At 45.6% G+C, this 22,085-nt stretch overlaps 2 protein-coding genes across 4 annotated transcripts in view; one reads left to right on the forward strand and one right to left on the reverse strand.

Annotated features, from left to right (window-relative positions):
- LOC124024914 (centromere protein P) overlaps positions 1-22,085 on the forward strand; it is a 197,557-nt gene that overhangs the window by 130,950 nt on the left and 44,522 nt on the right. The window lies entirely within an intron of this gene.
- The window catches only part of ecm2 (extracellular matrix protein 2, female organ and adipocyte specific), a 46,280-nt gene continuing 37,127 nt past the window's right edge, over positions 12,933-22,085 (reverse strand). For all 3 annotated transcript variants that reach the window (XM_046338629.1, XM_046338628.1, XM_046338630.1), the window contains 2 exons: positions 21,794-22,007; positions 12,933-13,295 (listed from right to left, as the gene is read on the reverse strand). In XM_046338629.1, coding sequence (XP_046194585.1) covers positions 13,127-13,295; positions 21,794-22,007 — 383 coding nt within the window. In that variant the 3' untranslated portion in view covers positions 12,933-13,126. The remainder of the gene's footprint in view (positions 13,296-21,793; positions 22,008-22,085) is intronic.

Raw genomic sequence — 22,085 nt, forward strand, 5'->3', positions numbered from 1 at the left:
GTAGCTACAATGACCCTACTGCTAAGTTAGTTAACGTGTAGCTAAAATGACCCCACTGCTAAGCTAGTTAACGTGTAGCTACAATGACCCTACTGCTAAGTTAGTTAACGTGTAGCTAAAATGACCCTACTGCTAAGCTAGTTAACGTGTAGCTAAAATGACCCTACTGCTAAGCTAGTTAACGTGTAGCTAAAATGACCCTACTGCTAAGCTAATTAACGTGTAGCTAAAATGACCCTACTGCTAAGCTAGTTAACGTGTAGCTACAATGACCCTACTGCTAAGCTAGTTAATGCGTCTCTACAATGACCCCACTGCTAAGCTAGTTAACGTGTAGCTACAATGACCCTACTGCTAAGCTGGTTAACGTGTAGCTACAATGACCCTACTGCTAAGCTAGTTAACATGTAGCTATAATGACTCCACTGCTAAGCTGGTTAACGTGTAGCTACAATGACCCTACTGCTAAGCTGATTAACGTGTAGCTAAAATGACCCCACTGCTAAGCTAGTTAACGTGTAGCTAAAATGACCCTACTGCTAAGCTAGTTAACGTGTAGCTACAATGACTCCACTGCCAAGCTAGTTAACGTGTACCTACAATGACCCTACTGCTAAGCTAGTTAACGTGTCTCTCATTCACACTCTGTAGCAGCAGCTGGGATTGCATTCTCAATTCCCATTTCCACTTAGGTTCTGTTTTAGGAATGAACTTTGGGCCAAACATAACCATTTGAACTAGGATGGAATTACCAGAAATGTCCCAAACTCATACCCAACCAAAGCACAAAATAATGTTAAATGCATGTTGCCGTCAGTGCTAAGTATTACACAATTCTTTTTCCATGTGGCATTGATATCTGCTTGCCACAGCAGTAACTGCAGTCTGAAGAGGTACTTATGGGGGGAAACACAGAGGATCCAACTATGTTTAGGTTTGGCTGAGACACGCAGCTGCAGTATAATGGAAAGGCCCAGAAATGGGTGTTTTATTTATGTGTCAGTACACTATGGAGTCGGTGTGTAATATCAGTCGGAGCTGGTTTTAATATTACTGTCTAGCCCGACAATAGACTCTAGTCTAGAGCCTGCTTTAAACTCATCTTGCATTCTGCATGTTAAAGTGGTAATCCGCGATTGGTAATCGTTAAATTTTTTGTTATTTTTTTACTTTAAAAAAATAAATGTATGATATATTATACCCTTGCGATTCTTAAATAAATTATAACCTATGGGCGAAGTTCAACTGTTATAACATATCAGAACCCAAAATAGAAGCTTGTTTTACTTCATTGTTTGAAAGAAAACACTTTAGCCTCAAAACATGGTTAAAACTATATATTCTTTTGATATCATGGATGGCCAGTCCTTGCATCCATAGCTCTATCTATGAATTTGCAGTCTGAAAAGGGCTACATATGGGGAACTCAGGAGGTCCGTCTATGTCAAGGTTTGGCTGAAACTCCCAGCTATAATGTGGAGGATCCTTTATTTGTGTTTCAGTAGAGTATCATCTTTCTCCCATTTTGAGTTTGTGTAATATTTTCCGACGGAAGATTGGTCGGTTTTACCGAGATCTGATTCTAACATCAGTGTCTAGCCTACAATAGAGACTCCAGTCATTTTTAGATTCACATGCATCGCCTCCACCGACACGTCTCACATTCTGCCTGTTGAATAATTGAAACAATCCTGTCTTTAAATAGTCAATATTGTCTAGGCCTACATACGGTACAGTGTCTTCTGAAATTATTCACACCCTTGGACTTTTCCCACATTTTGTTCTGTTTACAAAGTGGGATTAGAATATATATTGTCTAGGCCTACATACCGTACGTTGTCTTCTGAAAGCAGCGATCGGTTAGCTGCTTAGATAGCAGATGTTTGAAGTTGGTGAGGGAGATAAAAGTCATATCTTGTACATACCGTACAGTGTCTTCTGAAAGCTGCGATTCTTTTCACTCTGCCAGTTAGGCTAGTATTGTGGAGTAACTACAGTGTTGTTGATCCATCCTCAGTTTTCTCCTGTCACAGCCATTAAACACTGTAACTGTTTTAAAGTCATTATTGGCCTCATGGTGAAATCCCTGAGCCGTTTCCTTCCTCTCCGGCAACTGAGTTAGGAAGGACGCCTGTATCTTTGTTGTGACTTGGTGGATTGATACACCATCCAAAGTGTAATTAATAACAGCACCATGCTCAAAGGGATATTCAATTTCTGCTTTTTTTTAAACCAATAGGTGCCCTTCTTTGCGAGGCATTGGAAAACCTCCCTGGTCTTTGTGGTTGAATCTGTGTTTGAAATTCACTGCTACACTGAGGGACCTAACAATTATCTGTGGGGTACAGAGATGAGGTATTCATTCAAAATCATGTTAATTACCTCTTTTATTGCACACAGAGTGAATCCATCCATGCAAATTGTTACTCCTGGACTTATTTTGGCCATAACAAAGGGGTTGACTCAAGACATTTCAGCTTTTCATTTGTAATTAATTTGTCAAAATAACAATTTCACTTTGACATTATGGAGTGTTGTGTATGTAGGTTATTGACCAACAATCTAAATGTACATGTTTTTTAAATTCAGGTTGTAACAAAATGTGGAAAAAGTCAAGGGGTGTGAATACTTTCTGAAGTATACAGTTGAAGTGATCCTATATCACTGATAATAGGACTGGTAGAGACTGAGTAGACTGGTAATAGGACTGGTAGAGGCTGAGTAGACTGGTAATAGGACTGGTAGAGGCTGAGTAGACTGGTAATAGGACTGGTAGAGGCTGAGTAGACTGGTAATAGGACTGGTAGAGGCTGAGTAGACTGATAGTAGGACTGGTAGAGGCTGTGTAGACTGATAGTAGGACTGGTAGAGACTGAGTATACTGACAGTAGGACTGGTAGAGGCTGAGTAGACTGATAGTAGGACTGGTAGAGACTGAGTAGACTGGTAATAGGACTGGTAGAGGCTGAGTAGACTGATAGTAGGACTGGTAATAGGACTGGTAGAGGCTGAGTAGACTGATAGTAGGACTGGTAATAGGACTGGTAGAGACTGAGTAGACTGGTAATAGGACTGGTAGAGGCTGAGTAGACTGATAGTAGGACTGGTAGAGACTGAGTAGACTGGTAGTAGGACTGGTAGAGACTGAGTAGACTGGTAATAGGACTGGTAGAGACTGAGTAGACTGGTAATAGACTGGTAATAGGACTGGTAGAGGCTGAGTAGACTGGTAATAGGACTAAGCAGACTGATAGTAGGACTGGTAGAGACTGAGTAGACTGATAGTAGGACTGGTAGAGGCTGAGTAGACTAGTAATAGGACTGGTAGAGGCTGAGTAGACTGGTAATAGGACTAAGCAGACTGATAGTAGGACTGGTACAGACTGAGTAGACTGATAGTAGGACTGGTAGAGGCTGAGTAGACTAGTAATAGGACTGGTAGAGGCTGAGTAGACTGGTAATAGGACTGATAGAGGCTGAGTAGACTGATAGTAGGACTGGTAGAGACTGAGTAGACTGGTAATAGGACTGGTAGAGACTGATTAGACTGATAATAGGACTGGTAGAGACTGAGTAGACTGGTAATAGGACTGATAGAGGCTGAGTAGACTGATAGTAGGACTGGTAGAGGTTGAGTAGACTGGTAATAGGACTGGTAGAGGCTGAGTAGACTGATAGTAGGACTGGTAGAGACTGAGTAGACTGGTAATAGGACTGGTAGAGGCTGAGTAGACTGATAGTAGGACTGGTAGAGGCTGGGTAGACTGGTAATAGGACTGGTAGAGGCTGAGTTGACTGGTAATAGGACTGGTAGAGGCTGAGTTGACTGATAGTAGGACTGGTAGAGGCTGAGTAGACTGATAGTAGGACTGGTAGAGGCTGAGTAGACTGATAGTAGGACTGGTAATAGGACTGGTAGAGGCTGAGTAGACTGATAGTAGGACTGGTAGAGACTGAGTAGACTGGTAATAGGACTGGTAGAGGCTGAGTAGACTGATAGTAGGACTGGTAGAGACTGAGTAGACTGGTAGAGACTGAGTAGACTGGTAATAGGACTGGTAGAGACTGAGTAGACTGGTAATAGACTGGTAATAGGACTGGTAGAGGCTGAGTAGACTGGTAATAGGACTAAGCAGACTGATAGTAGGACTGGTAGAGACTGAGTAGACTGATACTAGGACTGGTAATAGGACTGGTAGAGGCTGAGTAGACTGATAATAGGACTGGTAGAGGCTGAGTAGACTGATAGTAGGACTGGTAGAGACTGAGTAGACTGATAGTAGGACTGGTAGAGGCTGAGTAGACTGGTAATAGGACTGGTAGAGACTGAGTAGACTGGTAGTAGGACTGGTAGAGGTTGAGTAGACTGATAATAGGACTGGTAATAGGACTGGTAGAGGCTGAGTAGACTGATAGTAGGACTGGTAATAGGACTGGTAGAGGCTGAGTAGACTGATAGTAGGACTGGTAATAGGACTGGTAGAGGCTGAGTAGACTGATAGTAGGACTGGTAATAGGACTGGTAGAGGCTGAGTAGACTGGTAATAGGACTGGTAGAGGCTGAGTAGACTGATAGTAGGACTGGTAATAGGACTGGTAGAGGCTGAGTAGACTGGTAATAGGACTGGTAGAGGTTGAGTAGACTGGTAATAGGACTGGTAGAGGCTGAGTAGACTGATAATAGGACTGGTAGAGGCTGAGTAGACTGATAGTAGGACTGGTAATAGGACTGGTAGAGGCTGAGTAGACTGATAGTAGGACTGGTAGAGACTGAGTAGACTGATAGTAGGACTGGTAGAGACTGAGTAGACTGGTAATAGGACTAAGCAGACTGATAGTAGGACTGGTAGAGACTGAGTAGAGTTGAAGTCGGAAGTTTACATACACCTTAGCCAAATACATTTAAACTCAGTTTATTCACAATTCCTGACATTTAGTCCTAGTAAAAATCCCTGTCTTAGGTCAGTTAGGATCACCACTTTATTTTAAGAATGTGAAATGTCAGAATAATATTAGAGAGAAGGATTTATTTCAGCCTTTATTTCTTTAATCACATTCCCAGTGGGTCAGAAGTTTACATACTCTATTAGTATTTGGTAGTATTGCCTTTTAAATTGTTTAACTTGGGTCAAATGTTTCGGGTAGCCTTCCACAAGCTTACCACAATAAGTTGGGTGAATTTTGGCCCATTCCTCCTGACAGAGCTGGTGTAACTGAGTCAGGGTTGTAGGCCTCCTTGCTCACACACGCTTTTTCAGTTCTGCCCACAAATATTCTATAGGATTGAGGTCAGGGCTTTGTGATGGCCACTCCAATACCTTGACTTTGTTGTCCCTTTGCCACAACTTTGGAATTATGCTTGGGGTCATTGTCCATTTGGAAGACCCATTTGCGACCAAGCTTTAACTTCCTGACTGATGTTGCTTCAATATATCCACATAATTGTCCTGCCTTGTGATGCCATCTATTTTGTGAAGTGCACCAGTCCCTCCTGCAGCAAAGCACCCCCACAACATGATGCTGCCACCCCCGTGCTTCACGGTTGGGATGGTGTTCTTCAGCTTGTAAGCCTCCCCCTTTTTCCTCCAAACACAATGATGGTCCTTATGGCCAAACAGTTCTATTTTTGTTTCATTAGACCAGAGGACATTTCTCCAAAAAGTACGATCTTTGTCCCCATGTGAAGTTGCAAACCGTAGCCTGGGTTTTTATGGCGGTTTTGGAGCAGCGGCTTCTTCTTTGCTGAGCGGCCTTTCAGGTTATGTCGATATAGGACTCATTTTACTGTGGATATAGATACCTTTGTACCTGTTTCCTCCAGCATCTTCACAAGGTCCTTTGCTGTTGTTCTGGGATTGGTTTGCACTTTTCGCACCAAATTACATTAATCTCTGGGATACAGAACGCGTCTGCTTCCTGAGAGGTATGACGGCTGCGTGGTCCCATGGTGTTTATATTTGCGTACTATTGTTTGTACAGATAAATGTGGTACCTTCAGGTGTTTGGAAATTGCTCCCAATGATGAATCAGACTTGTGGAGGTCTACCATTTTTTCCCGAGGTCTTGGCGGATTTCTTTAGATTTTCCCATGATGTCAAGCAAAGAGACACTGAGTTTGAAGGTAGGCCTTGAAAAACATCCACAGGTACACCTCCAATTGACTCAAATGATGTCAATTAGCCTATCAGAAGCTTCTAAAGCCATGACATAATTTCCTGGAATTTTCCAAACTGTTTAAAAGGCACAGTCAACTTAGTCTGTAAACTTCTGACCCACTGGAATTGTGATACAGGGAATTATAAGTGAAATAATCTGTCTGTAAACAATTGTTGGAAAAAGTATTTGTGTCATGCACAAAGTAGATGTCCTAACCAACTTGCCCAAACTATAGTTTGTTAACAAGAAATTTGTGGAGTGGTTGAAAAACGAGTTAATGACTCCAACCTAAGTTAATGTAAACTAGTTTTAATGACTCAAACCTAAGTGTTTGTAAACTTCCGACTTCAACTGTATTTAACACCAGACGTTCATGTCTACTAGTTGTCTGTATTCAGGGGTCAGGGGTCAACGTAGAAACCCTGTTCATCAGGGGTCAACGTAGAAACCCTGTTCATCAGGAGTCAACGTAGAAACCCTGTTCATCAGGGGTCAACATAGAAACCCTGTTCATCAGGGGTCAATGTAGAAACCCTGTTCATCAGGGGGTCAACGTAGAAACCCTGTTCATCAGGGGTCAACGTAGAAACCCTGTTCTTCAGGGGTCAACATAGAAATCCTGTTCATCAGGGGTCAACATAGAAACCCTGTTCATCAGGAGTCAACGTAGAAACCCTGTTCTTCAGGGGTCAACGTAGAAACCCTGTTCATCTGGGGGTCAACATAGAAACCCTGTTCATCAGGGGTCAATGTAGAAACCCTGTTCATCAGGGGGTCAATGTAGAAACCCTGTTCATCAGGGGTCAACGTAGAAACCCTGTTCTTCAGGGGTCAACATAGAAACCCTGTTCATCAGGAGTCAACGTAGAAACCCTGTTCTTCAGGGGTCAACGTAGAAACCCTGTTCATCTGGGGGTCAACATAGAAACCCTGTTCATCAGGGGTCAACATAGAAACCCTGTTCATCAGGAGTCAATGTAGAAACCCTGTTCATCAGGAGTCAATGTAGAAACCCTGTTCATCAGGGGCCAACGTAGAAACCCTGTTCATCAGGAGTCAACGTAGAAACCCTGTTCATCAGGGGTCAACATAGAAACCCTGTTCATCAGGGGTCAACATAGAAACCCTGTTCATCAGGGGTCAACATAGAAACCCTGTTCATCAGGGGCCAACGTAGAAACCCTGTTCATCAGGGGTCAACATAGAAACCCTCATCAGGGGGTCGTAGAAACCCTGTTCATCAGGGGTCAACGTAGAAACCCTGTTCTTCAGGGGTCAACATAGAAATCCTGTTCATCAGGGGTCAACATAGAAACCCTGTTCATCAGGAGTCAACGTAGAAACCCTGTTCTTCAGGGGTCAACGTAGAAACCCTGTTCATCTGGGGGTCAACATAGAAACCCTGTTCATCAGGGGTCAATGTAGAAACCCTGTTCATCAGGGGGTCAACGTAGAAACCCTGTTCATCAGGGGTCAACGTAGAAACCCTGTTCTTCAGGGGTCAACATAGAAATCCTGTTCATCAGGGGTCAACATAGAAACCCTGTTCATCAGGAGTCAACGTAGAAACCCTGTTCTTCAGGGGTCAACGTAGAAACCCTGTTCATCTGGGGGTCAACATAGAAACCCTGTTCATCAGGGGTCAACATAGAAACCCTGTTCATCAGGAGTCAATGTAGAAACCCTGTTCATCAGGAGTCAATGTAGAAACCCTGTTCATCAGGGGCCAACGTAGAAACCCTGTTCATCTGGGGGTCACTGTTCATCAGGGGCCAACGTAGAAACCCTGTTCATCAGGGGTCAACGTAGAAACCCTGTTCATCAGGAGTCAATGTAGAAACCCTGTTCATCAGGAGTCAATGTAGAAACCCTGTTCATCAGGGGCCAACGTAGAAACCCTGTTCATCAGGGGTCAACGTAGAAACCCTGTTCATCAGGGGGTCAACGTAGAAACCCTGTTCATCAGGGGTCAACGTAGAAACCCTGTTCATCTGGGGGTCACTGTTCATCAGGGGCCAACGTAGAAACCCTGTTCATCAGGAGTCAACGTAGAAACCCTGTTCATCAGGGGTCAACATAGAAACCCTGTTCATCAGGAGTCAACGTAGAAACCCTGTTCATCAGGAGTCAACGTAGAAACCCTGTTCATCAGGGGTCAACATAGAAACCCTGTTCATCAGGGGTCAACGTAGAAACCCTGTTCATCAGGGGTCAACGTAGAAACCCTGTTCATCAGGGGTCAACGTAGAAACCCTGTTCATCAGGGGTCAACGTAGAAACCCTGTTCTTCAGGGGTCAACATAGAAACCCTGTTCATCAGGAGTCAATGTAGAAACCCTGTTCATCAGGAGTCAATGTAGAAACCCTGTTCATCAGGGGCCAACGTAGAAACCCTGTTCATCAGGGGTCAACGTAGAAACCCTGTTCATCATGGGTCAACGTAGAAACCCTGTTCATCTGGGGGTCAACGTAGAAACCCTGTTCTTCAGGGGTCAACGTAGAAACCCTGTTCATCAGGAGTCAATGTAGAAACCCTGTTCATCAGGAGTCAATGTAGAAACCCTGTTCATCAGGGGCCAACGTAGAAACCCTGTTCATCAGGGGTCAACGTAGAAACCCTGTTCATCAGGGGTCAACGTAGAAACCCTGTTCATCTGGGGGTCAACGTAGAAACCCTGTTCATCAGGGGTCAACGTAGAAACCCTGTTCATCAGGGGGTCAACGTAGAAACCCTCTTCATCAGGGGGTCAACGTAGAAACCCTGTTCATCAGGGGGTCAACGTAGAAACCCTCTTCATCAGGGGGTCAACGTAGAAACCCTGTTCATCTGGGGGGCAAAGTAGAAACCCTCTTCATCAGGGGGTCAACGTAGAAACCCTGTTCATCAGGGGTCAACGTAGAAACCCTGTTCATCTGGGGGTCAACGTAGAAACCCTGTTCATCAGGGGTCAACATAGAAACCCTGTTCATCTGGGGGTCAACGTAGAAACCCTCATGATGTCCAATTAGAACCTGCTTCACGCTCTCCCATCCTGATTAATGAAACAATCCAAGCCTTTTCAAGGAATCAATACTGTCAGATGTTGTTTACGTGTTTCAACTTCGGAAGGACGTTATGTTGATTATTCTTCGTGGTTCAGGTTTATTCGACTTTAGCCTAGAGACTTATTAACGCGTTAACACAGGTATTTCCTGTCATTCAGGACAGAGTATGTCTGATTAGACAGACAGTTGAGCTGTTTCCATGGATACCAACCACTGTGTGTTTTGACTGTGTTTTGTGTGTGTGTGTGTGTGTGTTTTGACTCTGTGTGTCATTGAAATGAGAGAGGGAAATATGACCGACTGAACTGAACCCAGCAGGTTACGGCGAACTTTAATTTATATACCTACTGTCTGCGTCATTAAAAAAAACCGAGGTCATGTGACAGGAAGAGACGTGATCAGTGGCTTGCATCCCAAACGGCACCCCTCGTCCCTATATAGTGCACTAATGTTACCCTACCCACAGGGTGAATTTCAGACGCAGTCAGTCAGTGGTTCAGAGCTGATTGGCTGCGATGCTAGTCTTTCTCCATTCAGAAAGCAGATGTTTAACAGTTTCTCAGTAGCTTTCTCAGAAGAAGTAGACTTTTATAATAATTCTAAATTATAAACCCTTTTTAGCATTAGTTCAGTGTGATCTTAGCCTGGTCTCCCAGGTCTGTTTTGTGCTGTCTTTGTCAATGACAGCACATTGGCAAGACAACACAAACTGATCTGGGACCAGGCTAGGTATTGACCGTGGAATTTGGCAAGACAGCCCAAACTGATCTGGGACCAGGCTAGGTAATGACCATGGAATTTGGCAAGACAGCCCAAACTGATCTGGGACCAGGCTAGGTAATGACCATGGAATTTGGCAAGACAGCCCAAACAGATCTGGGACCAGGCTAGGTAATGACCGTGGAATTTGGCAAGACAGCCCAAACTGATCTGGGACCAGGCTAGGTAATGACCATGGAATTTGGCAAGACAGCCCAAACAGATCTGGGACCAGGCTAGGTAATGACCGTGGAATTTGGCAAGACAGCCCAAACTGATCTGGGACCAGGCTAGGTATTGACCGTGGAAGTTGGCAAGACAGCCCAAACTGATCTGGGACCAGGCTAGGTAATGACCGTGGAATTTGGCAAGACAGCCCAAACTGATCTGGGACCAGGCTAGGTATTGACCGTGGAATTTGGCAAGACATCCCAAACTGATCTGGGACCAGGCTAGGTAATGACCGTGGAATTTGGCAAGACAGCCCAAACTGATCTGGGACCAGGCTAGGTAATGACCATGGAATTTGGCAAGACAGCCCAAACTGATCTGGGACCAGGCTAGGTAATGACCGTGGAATTTGGCAAGACAGCCCAAACTGATCTGGGACCAGGCTAGGTAATGACCATGGAATTTGGCAAGACAGCCCAAACTGATCTGGGACCAGGCTAGGTATTGACCGTGGAAGTTGGCAAGACAGCCCAAACTGATCTGGGACCAGGCTAGGTATTGACCGTGGAAGTTGGCAAGACAGCCCAAACTGATCTGGGACCAGGCTAGGTAATGACCGTGGAATTTGGCAAGACAGCCCAAACTGATCTGGGACCAGGCTAGGTAATGACCATGGAATTTGGCAAGACAGCCCAAACTGATCTGGGACCAGGCTAGGTAATGACCATGGAATTTGGCAAGACAGCCCAAACAGATCTGGGACCAGGCTAGGTAATGACCATGGAATTTGGCAAGACAGCCCAAACTGATCTGGGACCAGGCTAGGTAATGACCATGGAATTTGGCAAGACAGCCCAAACTGATCTGGGACCAGGCTAGGTAATGACCATGGAAGTTGGCAAGACAGCCCAAACTGATCTGGGACCAGGCTAGGTAATGACCATGGAATTTGGCAAGACAGCCCAAACTGATCTGGGACCAGGCGAGTGTGACCCTGATATCCAATTTGCTAACTCTGTTGTTCACCTGTATTTTTCCAGGTACTGGAAAGTGTTCCTGAGGTATTTAAAGAAAATGTGCTTATAGTTCAGCGTTTTTTAAATTATGGTACTTGTTTTGAGAAACTCAACAGGTTCTCGAAGGACATTCTCACAGAGTAGCTATTCTTTCATTCTCAATGACCTCAACATGACCTGACATCATGTACGCTAGGTAACGCCTGCAGTGCTAATCTGAGAACTTGTTTGAATCCCAAGCGGCACACTATTCCCTCCATAATAGCACTACTTTTGACATTACCACTGTGGGCCCTGAGGTAAAGTAGTGCACTTACGTAGGGGATAGGGTACCATTTGGGACGTACCTGGGGTCTGGTGAGCGTCAGGTTGAGTCCTCTGGCTCCTCGGTTTGTAATGAATGGTTCATTGAAGCAGGAAAGTTATTTGAATCGTAACAAAAAGTAAAAGCTTTATTTGAGTCGTTCTGACATCGTGTGTTTTGTACAGGTATGAACAACAACAAAAAACGTACTTGCACTTTGTATGAACTTGTCGATAATGCAAATCTCAAATGTAGCTTTTTAAAAATTCACAATCCCCACTTTTACATCTTAGCCAGCCGTGTACACGTGGTGTTGTAGACAGACTTCAAACACAGAAAAACGATTGTAAAAGTTTTCATTCTACAGTATAGTTCCTTTATAAACTCGTGAAATAAGTCATTTGAGGGCAAAGCAATATCATATGTAAAACATACTGATTATTATTATTATTATCCCAATATACATATCCCTATATACATCAGATCTCCTTATTTTAGATCCTGACCCGCTGCTTGACATAGAAATACAATCTATAGAACGGGCTTGGAACCTCTAATCCTGGCAATTTGACTGGTAAAGATGGTTCTATTTATATTTCTGTGCTTTCTTGAGGACGTGTGTTGTTGAGCTGATACATCTATATTCTCTCAGTCGGGAACGTCAAGCGAACAAAATCTGAAGCAACGTCTCAAACTGGGGACCAAAATAAATACATCACAGAATAGGACTGAAAGGGCATCTCTAGACATGTTACATCCTCATCCGTACCCCTCGATCACCAGATCTACTTCCCAAATGGCACCCTATTCCCTACCGGTCCTGGCCAAAAGTAGTGCACTATATTATATATATATATATATATATATATATATATATATATATATGGGAATAGCTTGCAATTTGAGATGCAGACCAGATCATGCTGAGGTTAACTCAACTAGGAGGTCTTTTTCAAACACTTCAATCTTTTAAATTAAGGTTTTAGGAACAAGTCCAAGAAGCTGTGCCTCACTTCCCAAGAGTGTTTCCATCCACGGAGTTTTAGAAGATGGAAAACCAGGAGTGGAAGGTGTATTTTCCTAACAGTGTCTCTCTCTCTCTCTCTCTCTCGTCTCTGTCTCTCTCTGTCTCTATCTCTGTCTCTCTCTGTCTCTATCTCTGTCTCTGTCTCTCTCTCTGTCTCTCTGTCTCTCTCTGTGTCTCTGTCTCTCTCTCTCTCTCTCTCCGTCTCTCTGTCTCTGTCTCTCTCTCTCTCTCCATCTCTGTCTCTCTCTCTCTGTCTCTGTCTCTCTCTCTCTCTCTGTCTCTCTCTCTCTGTCTCTCTCTCTCTCTCTCTCTCTCTCTCTCTCTCTCTCTCTCTCTCTCTCTCTCTCTCTCTCTCTTTCTCTCTCTCTCTCTCTCTCCTATAGTCGTTGATATGTAATTGTATTGCATGACTCTAGTTTTTGTTTTTGGTGATTTCACTGATAATTTCTTTTGGTTTTTGGATTGCTTTTGCTAAAATAACAGCGGCCGAATTCCAGGCTCTGTTGATCTGAGAGGATAAGGATAATCGCTTCCTCTTGCCTTGTGATTGGCTGTGTGGAAATGTCTCCATATTGTTTCCACCTATCCCAGCCTTTCAGATCTACAGGGGTGCCTAGGCAATTCTGCCACACAGTTTTTCAAATCCTGTTACTTGGTCCACTGAGGTTTCAAGACGACGCTAGAGTAAGAGCGTACGCAGGAGAAGGCAATGGGGGAGATCTTTCTGGGGTCGATGAGGTTGTTCTCCAGACGCAGCATCACGATGTGGGAGTCCTCGTTGTTCTCAGGGTCACAGATGGCATCCTCAGCAAAGGTCCTGTAGGAGATAGAGAAACGATTGGTTTTATACGTCGTGAATCATCCTATTCTGGATTTTATTTTCCGACATTTGACATTTTGAACGCTGCATTTCGCTGTATGGTTTACACACACACACACACACACACACACACACACACACACACACACACACACACACACACACACACACACACACACACACACACACACACACACACACACACACACACACACACACACACACACACACACACACACACACACACACACACACAGACACAGTCACACACACAGACACACTCACACACACAGACACACTCACACACACAGACACACACTCACACTCACACTCACACTCACACATAGACACACTTTAACACTCATTCACACACTCACACATAGGCTGCTGCTACTCTGTTTATTGCCTATCCTGATTGCCTGGTTACTTTTACCCCTATCTACCTACATGTACATATTACCTCAATTCCCTACCTGGTATCGCTGCACATTGACTCAGTACTGGTCCTCCATGTATATAGCCTCATTACTACCTGGTACTTCCTGTCTATAGCCTCATTACTACCTGGTACTTCCTGTTTATAGTCTCATTACTACCTGGTACTTCCTCACACCTCATTACTACCTGGTACTTCCTTCATATAGTCTCATTACTACCTGCTACTCTGTTTATAGTCTCATTACTACCTGGTACTTCCTGTACCCCTAGTCTCATTACTACCTGGTACTTCCTGTATATAGTCTCATTACTACCTGGTACTTCCTGTATATAGTCTCATTACTACCTGGTTCTTCCTGTATATAGTCTCATTACTACCTGGTACTTCCTGTATATAGTCTCATTACTACCTGGTACTTCCTGTATATAGTCTCATTACTACCTGGTACTTCCTGTTTATAGTCTCATTACTATCTGGTACTTTCTGTTTATAGTCTCATTACTACCTGGTACTTCCTGTTTATAGTCTCATTACTACCTGGTACTTCCTGTTTATAGTTTCATTACTACCTGGTACTTCCTGTATATAGTCTCATTACTACCTGGTACTTCCTGTATATAGTCTCATTACTACCTGGTACTTCCTGTATATAGTCTCATTACTACCTGGTTCTTCCTGTATATAGTCTCATTACTACCTGGTACTTCCTGTATATAGCCTCATTATTGTTATTTTATTGTGTTACTGTTTCCCTTTTTATTAGCAAATATGTCTTACCGCTAACCTCTGCATTGTTAGGAAATGGCTCGTCAGTAAGCATTTCACTGTAAGGTCTACTACACCTGTTGTATTCAGCATTTCACTGTAAGGTCTACCTACACCTGTTGTATTCAGCATTTCACTGTAAGGTCTACTACACCTGTTGTATTCAGCATTTCTGTCATGTTTGTCATTTATTATCTTGTCTTGTCCCTGTGCTCCCCATTCTATTCGTTTCCCTCTGCTGGTCTTAATTGGTTCTTTCCCTCTTTCTATCCCGCTCTCTCCCCTTCCCTCTCTCACTCTCTCGCTCTCTCTTCTCTCTATCGTTCCGTTCCTGCTCCCAGCTGTTCCTATTCCCCTAATCATCATTTAGTCTTCCCACACAGAATCTGTCATGCAGGTGATAGAGGACCCAAAAGCGACTTAACAGAAACAGAGTTTATTCAAGTCCAAACAGGGAATAACAGAAATCCTCTAGTCTGTAGAGGGGAATAACAAGAGAAGCGGCCACAGACTGCAGGTCGCTTCGGGTAGGCGCAGGCCGTAGTAGACAGAGACACCTGCTCACACGCAGCATCTGATGAAGGCAAAAACACGACAGGACAGGGCGAAACACAATCACAGCATGGTGAATACTAAACAAGGAACCGACGGGACAGGAACGGAACACAAAGGAATAAATAGGGACTCTAATCAGGGGAAAGGATCGGGAACAGGTGTGGGAAGACTAAATGATGATTAGGGGAATAGGAACAGCTGGGAGCAGGAACGGAACGATAGAGAGAAGAGAGAGCGAGAGAGTGAGAGAGGGAGGGGGAGAGAGCGGGATAGAAAGAGGGAAAGAACCAATTAAGACCAGCAGAGGGAAACGAATAGAATGGGGAGCACAGGGACAAGACATGATAATAAATGACAAACATGACAGTACCCCCACTCACCGAGCGCCTCCTGGCGCACTCGAGGAGGAATCCTGGCGGCAACGGAGGAAATCATCGATGAGTGAACGGTCCAGCACGTCCCGAGACGGAACCCAACTCCTCTCCTCAGGACCGTAACCCTCCCAATCCACTAAGTATTGGTGACCCCGTCCCCGAGAACGCATGTCCATGATCTTATGTACCTTGTAAATAGGTGCGTTCGACAAGGACGGGAGGGGGAGGGAAGACGAACGGGGTGCGAAGAAAGGGCTTAACACAGGAGACATGGAAGACAGGATGGACGCGACGAAGATGTCGCGGAAGAAGCAGTCGCACAGCGACAGGATTGACGACCTGGGAGACACGGAACGGACCAATGAACCGCGGAGTCAACTTACGAGAAGCTGTCGTAAGAGGAAGGTTGCGAGTGGAAAGCCACACTCTCTGGCCGCAACAATACCTTGGACTCTTAATCCTGCGTTTATTGGCGGCTCACCGTCTGTGCCCTGTAACGGCAAAGTGCAGACCTCACCCTCCTCCAGGTGCGCTCACAACGTTGGACAAACGCTGAGCGGAGGGAACGCTGGACTCGGCAAGCTGGGATGAGAACAGAGGAGGCTGGTAACCCAGACTACTCTGAAACGGAGATAACCCGGTAGCAGACGAAGGAAGCGAATTGTGAGCGTATTCTGCCCAGGGGAGCTGTTCTGCCCAAGACGCAGGGTTTCTGAAAGAAAGGCTGCGTAGTATGCGACCAATCGTCAGATTGGCCCTCTCTGCTTGACCGTTAGACTGGGGATGAAACCCGGAAGAGAGACTGACGGACGCACCAATCAAACGACAGAACTCCCTCCAAAACTGTGACGTGAATTGCGGGCCTCTGTCTGAAACGGCGTCTAACGGAAGGCCATGAATTCTGAATACATTCTCAATAATGATTTGTGCCGTCTCCTTAGCGGAAGGAAGTTTAGCGAGGGGAATGAAATGTGCCGCCTTAGAGAACCTATCGACAACCGTAAGAATCACAGTCTTCCCCGCAGACAAAGGCAGACCGGTAATGAAGTCTAAGGCGATGTGAGACCATGGTCGAGAAGGAATGGGGAGCGGTCTGAGACGACCGGCAGGAGGAGAGTTACCCGACTTAGTCTGCGCGCAGTCCGAACAAGCAGCCACGAAACGGCGCGTGTCACGCTCCTGAGTCGGCCACCAAAAGCGCTGGCGAATAGACGCAAGAGTGCCTCGAACACCGGGATGACCAGCTAACTTGGCAGAGTGAGCCCACTGAAGAACAGCCAGACGAGTGGAAACAGGAACGAAAAGGAGGTTACTAGGACAAGCGCGCGGCGACGCAGTGTGCGTGAGTGCTTGCTTAACCTGTCTTTCAATTCCCAGACTGTTAACCCGACAACACGCCCATAAGGAAGAATCCCCTCGGGATCAGTAGAAGCCACAGAAGAACTAAACAGACGGGATAAGGCATCAGGCTTGGTGTTCTTGCTACCCGGACGGTAAGAAATCACAAACTCGAAACGAGCGAAAAACAACGCCCAACGAGCTTGACGGGCATTAAGTCGTTTGGCAGAACGGATGTACTCAAGGTTCTTATGGTCTGTCCAAACGACAAAAGGAACGGTCGCCCCTCCAACCACTGTCGCCATTCGCCTAGGGCTAAGCGGATGGCGAGCAGTTCACGGTTACCCACATCATAGTTGCGCTCAGATGGCGACAGGCGATGAGAAAAATAAGCGCAAGGATGAACCTTATCGTCAGACTGGAAGCGCTGGGATAGAATGGCTCCCACGCCTACCTCTGAAGCGTCAACCTCGACAATGAATTGTCTAGTGACGTCAGGAGTAACGAGGATAGGAGCGGACGTAAAACGTTTTTTAAGAAGATCAAAAGCTCCCTGGGCGGAACCGGACCACTTAAAACACGTCTTGACAGAAGTAAGAGCTGTGAGAGGGGCAGCAACTTGACCGAAATTACGAATGAAACGCCGATAGAAATTAGCGAAACCTAAAAAGCGCTGCAACTCGACACGTGACCTTGGAACGGGCCAATCACTGACAGCTTGGACCTTAGCGGAATCCATCTGAATGCCTTCAGCGGAAATAACGGAACCGAGAAAAGTAACGGAGGAGACATGAAAAGAGCACTTCTCAGCCTTTACGTAGAGACAATTCTCTAAAAGGCGCTGTAGAACACGTCGAACGTGCTGAACATGAATCTCGAGTGACGGAGAAAAAATCAGGATATCGTCAAGATAGACAAAAACAAAGATGTTCAGCATGTCTCTCAGAACATCATTAACTAATGCCTGAAAAACAGCTGGCGCATTGGCGAGACCGAACGGCAGAACCCGGTACTCAAAATGCCCTAACGGAGTGTTAAACGCCGTTTTCCACTCGTCCCCTCTCTGATGCGCACGAGATGGTAAGCGTTACGAAGGTCCAACTTAGTAAAGCACCTGGCTCCCTGCAGAATCTCGAAGGCTGATGACATAAGGGGAAGCGGATAACGATTCTTAACCGTTATGTCATTCAGCCCTCGATAATCCACGCAGGGGCGCAGAGTACCGTCCTTCTTCTTAACAAAAAAGAACCCCGCCCGGCCGGAGAAGAAGAAGGCACTATGGTACCGGCGTCAAGAGACACAGACAAATAATCCTCGAGAGCCTTACGTTCGGGAGCCGACAGAGAGTATAGTCTACCTCGAGGAGGAGTGGTCCCCGGAAGGAGATCAATACTACAATCATACGACCGGTGAGGAGGAAGGGAGTTGGCTCGGGACCGACTGAAGACCGTGCGCAGATCATGATATTCCTCCGGCACTCCTGTCAAATCGCCAGGTTCCTCCTGAGAAGTAGGGACAGAAGAAACGGGAGGGATGGCAGACATTAAACACTTCACATGACAAGAAACGTTCCAGGATAGGATAGAATTACTAGACCAATTAATAGAAGGATTATGACATACTAGCCAGGGATGACCCAAAACAACAGGTGTAAACGGTGAACGGAAAATCAAAAAAGAAATAGTCTCACTGTGGTTACCAGATACTGTGAGAGTTAAAGGTAGTGTCTCAAATTTGATACTGGGAAGATGACTACCATCTAAGGCAAACATGGGCGTAGGCTTGTCTAACGGTCTGAAAGGAATGTTATGTTTCCGAACCCATGCTTCGTCCATGAAACAACCCTCAGCCCCAGAGTCAATCAAGGCACTGCATGTAGCACCGAACCGGTCCAGCGTAGATGGACCGACATAGTAGTACAAGATCTAGATGAAGGGACCTGAGTAGTAGCGCTCACCAGTAGCCCTCCGCTTACTGATGGGCTCTGGCCTCTTACTGGACATGAATTAACAAAATGTCCAGCAACTCCGCAATAGAGGCACAGGCGGTTGGTGATCCTCCGTTCCCTCTCCTTAGTCGAGATGCGAATCCCTCCCAGCTGCATGGGCTCAGTCTCAAAGCCAGAGGAGGGAGATGGTTGCGATGCGGAGCAGGGAAACACCGTTGATGCGAGCTCTCTTCCACGAGCCCGGTGACGAAGATCTACCCGTCGTTCTATGCGGATGGCGAGAGCAATCAAAGAGTCCACATCTGATGGAACCTCCCGGGAGAGAATCTCATCCTTAACCACTGCGTGGAGTCCCTCCAGAAAACGAGCGAGCAGCGCCGGCTCGTTCCACTCACTAGAGGCAGCAAGAGTGCGAAACTCAATAGAATAATCCGTTATGGACCGTTCACCTTGGCATAAGGAAGCCAGGGCCCTAGAAGCCTCCCTACCAAAAACTGAACGGTCAAAAACCCGAATCATCTCCTCTTTAAAGTTCTGGAACTTGTTAGAGCAATCAGCCCTTGCCTCCCAGATAGCTGTGCCCCATTCTCGAGCCCGGCCAGTAAGGAGTGAAATGACGTAAGCAACCCGAGCTCTCTCTAGAGTATGTGTTGGGTTGGAGAGAGAAAACAATCTCACACTGCGTGAGAAAGGAGCGGCACTCAGTGGGCTGCCCGGAGTAGCAAGGTGGGTTATTAACCCTAGGTTCTGGAGGCTCGGCAGGCCAGGAAGTAACAGGTGGCACGAGACGTAGACTCTGGAACTGTCCAGAGAGGTCGGAAACCTGAGCGGCCAGGTTCTCCACGGCATGGCGAGCAGCAGACAATTCCTGCTCGTGTCTGCCGAGCATGGCTCCTTGGATCTCGACGGCAGTGTAACGAGCGTCTGAAGTCGCTGGGTCCATTCCTTGGTCGGTTCCTTCTGTCATGCAGGTGATAGAGGACCCAAAAGCGACTTAACAGAAACAGAGTTTATTCAAGTCCAAACAGGGAATAACAGAAATCCTCTAGTCTGTAGAGGGGAATAACAAGAGAAGCGGCCACAGACTGCAGGTCGCTTCGGGTAGGCGCAGGCCGTAGTAGACAGAGACACCTGCTCACACGCAGCATCTGATGAAGGCAAAAAACACGACAGGACAGGGCGAAACACAATCACAGCATGGTGAATACTAAACAAGGAACCGACGGGACAGGAACGGAACACAAAGGAATAAATAGGGACTCTAATCAGGGGAAAGGATCGGGAACAGGTGTGGGAAGACTAAATGATGATTAGGGGAATAGGAACAGCTGGGAGCAGGAACGGAACGATAGAGAGAAGAGAGAGCGAGAGAGTGAGAGAGGGAGGGGGAGAGAGCGGGATAGAAAGAGGGAAAGAACCAATTAAGACCAGCAGAGGGAAACGAATAGAATGGGGAGCACAGGGACAAGACAAGATAATAAATGACAAACATGACAATTTCACTGTGAGGTCTACTACACCTGTTGTATTCAGCATTTCACTGTAAGGACTACTACACCTGTTGTATTCAGCATTTCACTGTAAGGTCTACTACACCTGTTGTATTCAGCATTTCACTGTAAGGTCTACTACACCTGTTGTATTCAGCATTTCACTGTGAGGTCTACTACACCTGTTGTATTCAGCATTTCACTGTAAGGTCTACTACACCTGTTGTATTCAGCATTTCACTGTGAGGTCTACTACACCTGTTGTATTCAGCATTTCACTGTGAGGTCTACTACACCTGTTGTATTCAGCATTTCACTGTGAGGTCTATTACACCTGTTGTATTCAGCATTTCACTGTCAGGTCTACTACACCTGTTGTATTCAGCATTTCACTGTAAGGTCTACCTACACCTGTTGTATTCAGCATTTCACTGTGAGGTCTACTACACCTGTTGTATTCAGCATTTCACTGTAAGGTCTACTACACCTGTTGTATTCAGCATTTCACTGTGAGGTCTACTACACCTGTTGTATTCAGCATTTCACTGTAAGGTCTACAACACCTGTTGTATTCAGCATTTCACTGTAAGGTCTACTACACCTGTTGTATTCAGCATTTCACTGTGAGGTCTACTACACCTGTTGTATTCAGCATTTCACTGTAAGGTCTACTACACCTGTTGTATTCAGCATTTCACTGTGAGGTCTACTACACCTGTTGTATTCAGCATTTCACTGTGAGGTCTACTACACCTGTTGTATTCAGCATTTCACTGTGAGGTCTACTACACCTGTTGTATTCAGCATTTCACTGTAAGGTCTACTACACCTGTTGTATTCAGCATTTCACTGTAAGGTCTACTACACCTGTTGTATTCAGCATTTCACTGTGAGGTCTACTACACCTGTTGTATTCAGCATTTCACTGTCAGGTCTACTACACCTGTTGTATTCAGCATTTCACTGTGAGGTCTACTACACCTGTTGTATTCAGCATTTCACTGTGAGGTCTACTACACCTGTTGTATTCAGCATTTCACTGTAAGGTCTACTACACCTGTTGTATTCAGCATTTCACTGTGAGGTCTACTACACCTGTTGTATTCAGCATTTCACTGTGAGGTCTATTACACCTGTTGTATTCAGCATTTCACTGTGAGGTCTACTACACCTGTTGTATTCAGCATTTCACTGTAAGGTCGACAACACCTGTTGTATTCAGCATTTCACTGTAAGGTCGACAACACCTGTTGTATTCTGAGCACGCGACAAATACGCGTTGATTTGAAGTGATTACGTATATAGTCTATACTCTGGTCTGCCAAGCAGTCAATACTCTTGAACTTAATCAGTGGTTTTTTTTGTCATGTGTTTTTTTGTCTTTTCAACACGTGGTTGAGTGTGGTCATAAATAACCAACAACAGCAGTGAATAGTTAGCCTGATGAGGCAGTGGTTACACCCCAAATGACCCCTACATCCCTGGTCGAAAGTAGTGCACTACGTAGGGAATAGGGCCCTGGTCTAAAGTAGGGCACTATATAGGGAATAGGGTACCATTTGAGACACAGGGTGCGTCTACAGTACCTGATTCTGTTGTTATTGAGGTGGAGGAAGTGCAGAGTGCTCATCTGGTTGATACCAGGGGGAACCGTTATGAGCTGGTTGTGGTCTAAACACAGCTCTGTCATGGAGGTGTGAGCACCGAAGAAGGACTGAGGCTCCACTCCCTCCCCATCCAGCTTGTTGTGGGACAGGTACAGGTACTCTATCCCCGGCTCCATGTGGGCGAACACAAACCCTGTATAAAAACATAAAGCAAGATGTACGTTTTGTATTCCCAGAAGATAATTACCTAACAGAACGAAATCTTTCCAAA

Source organism: Oncorhynchus gorbuscha, linkage group LG03 (assembly GCF_021184085.1).
Source record: "Oncorhynchus gorbuscha isolate QuinsamMale2020 ecotype Even-year linkage group LG03, OgorEven_v1.0, whole genome shotgun sequence".
In the NCBI taxonomy this organism is placed as follows: Eukaryota; Metazoa; Chordata; class Actinopteri; order Salmoniformes; family Salmonidae; genus Oncorhynchus; species Oncorhynchus gorbuscha.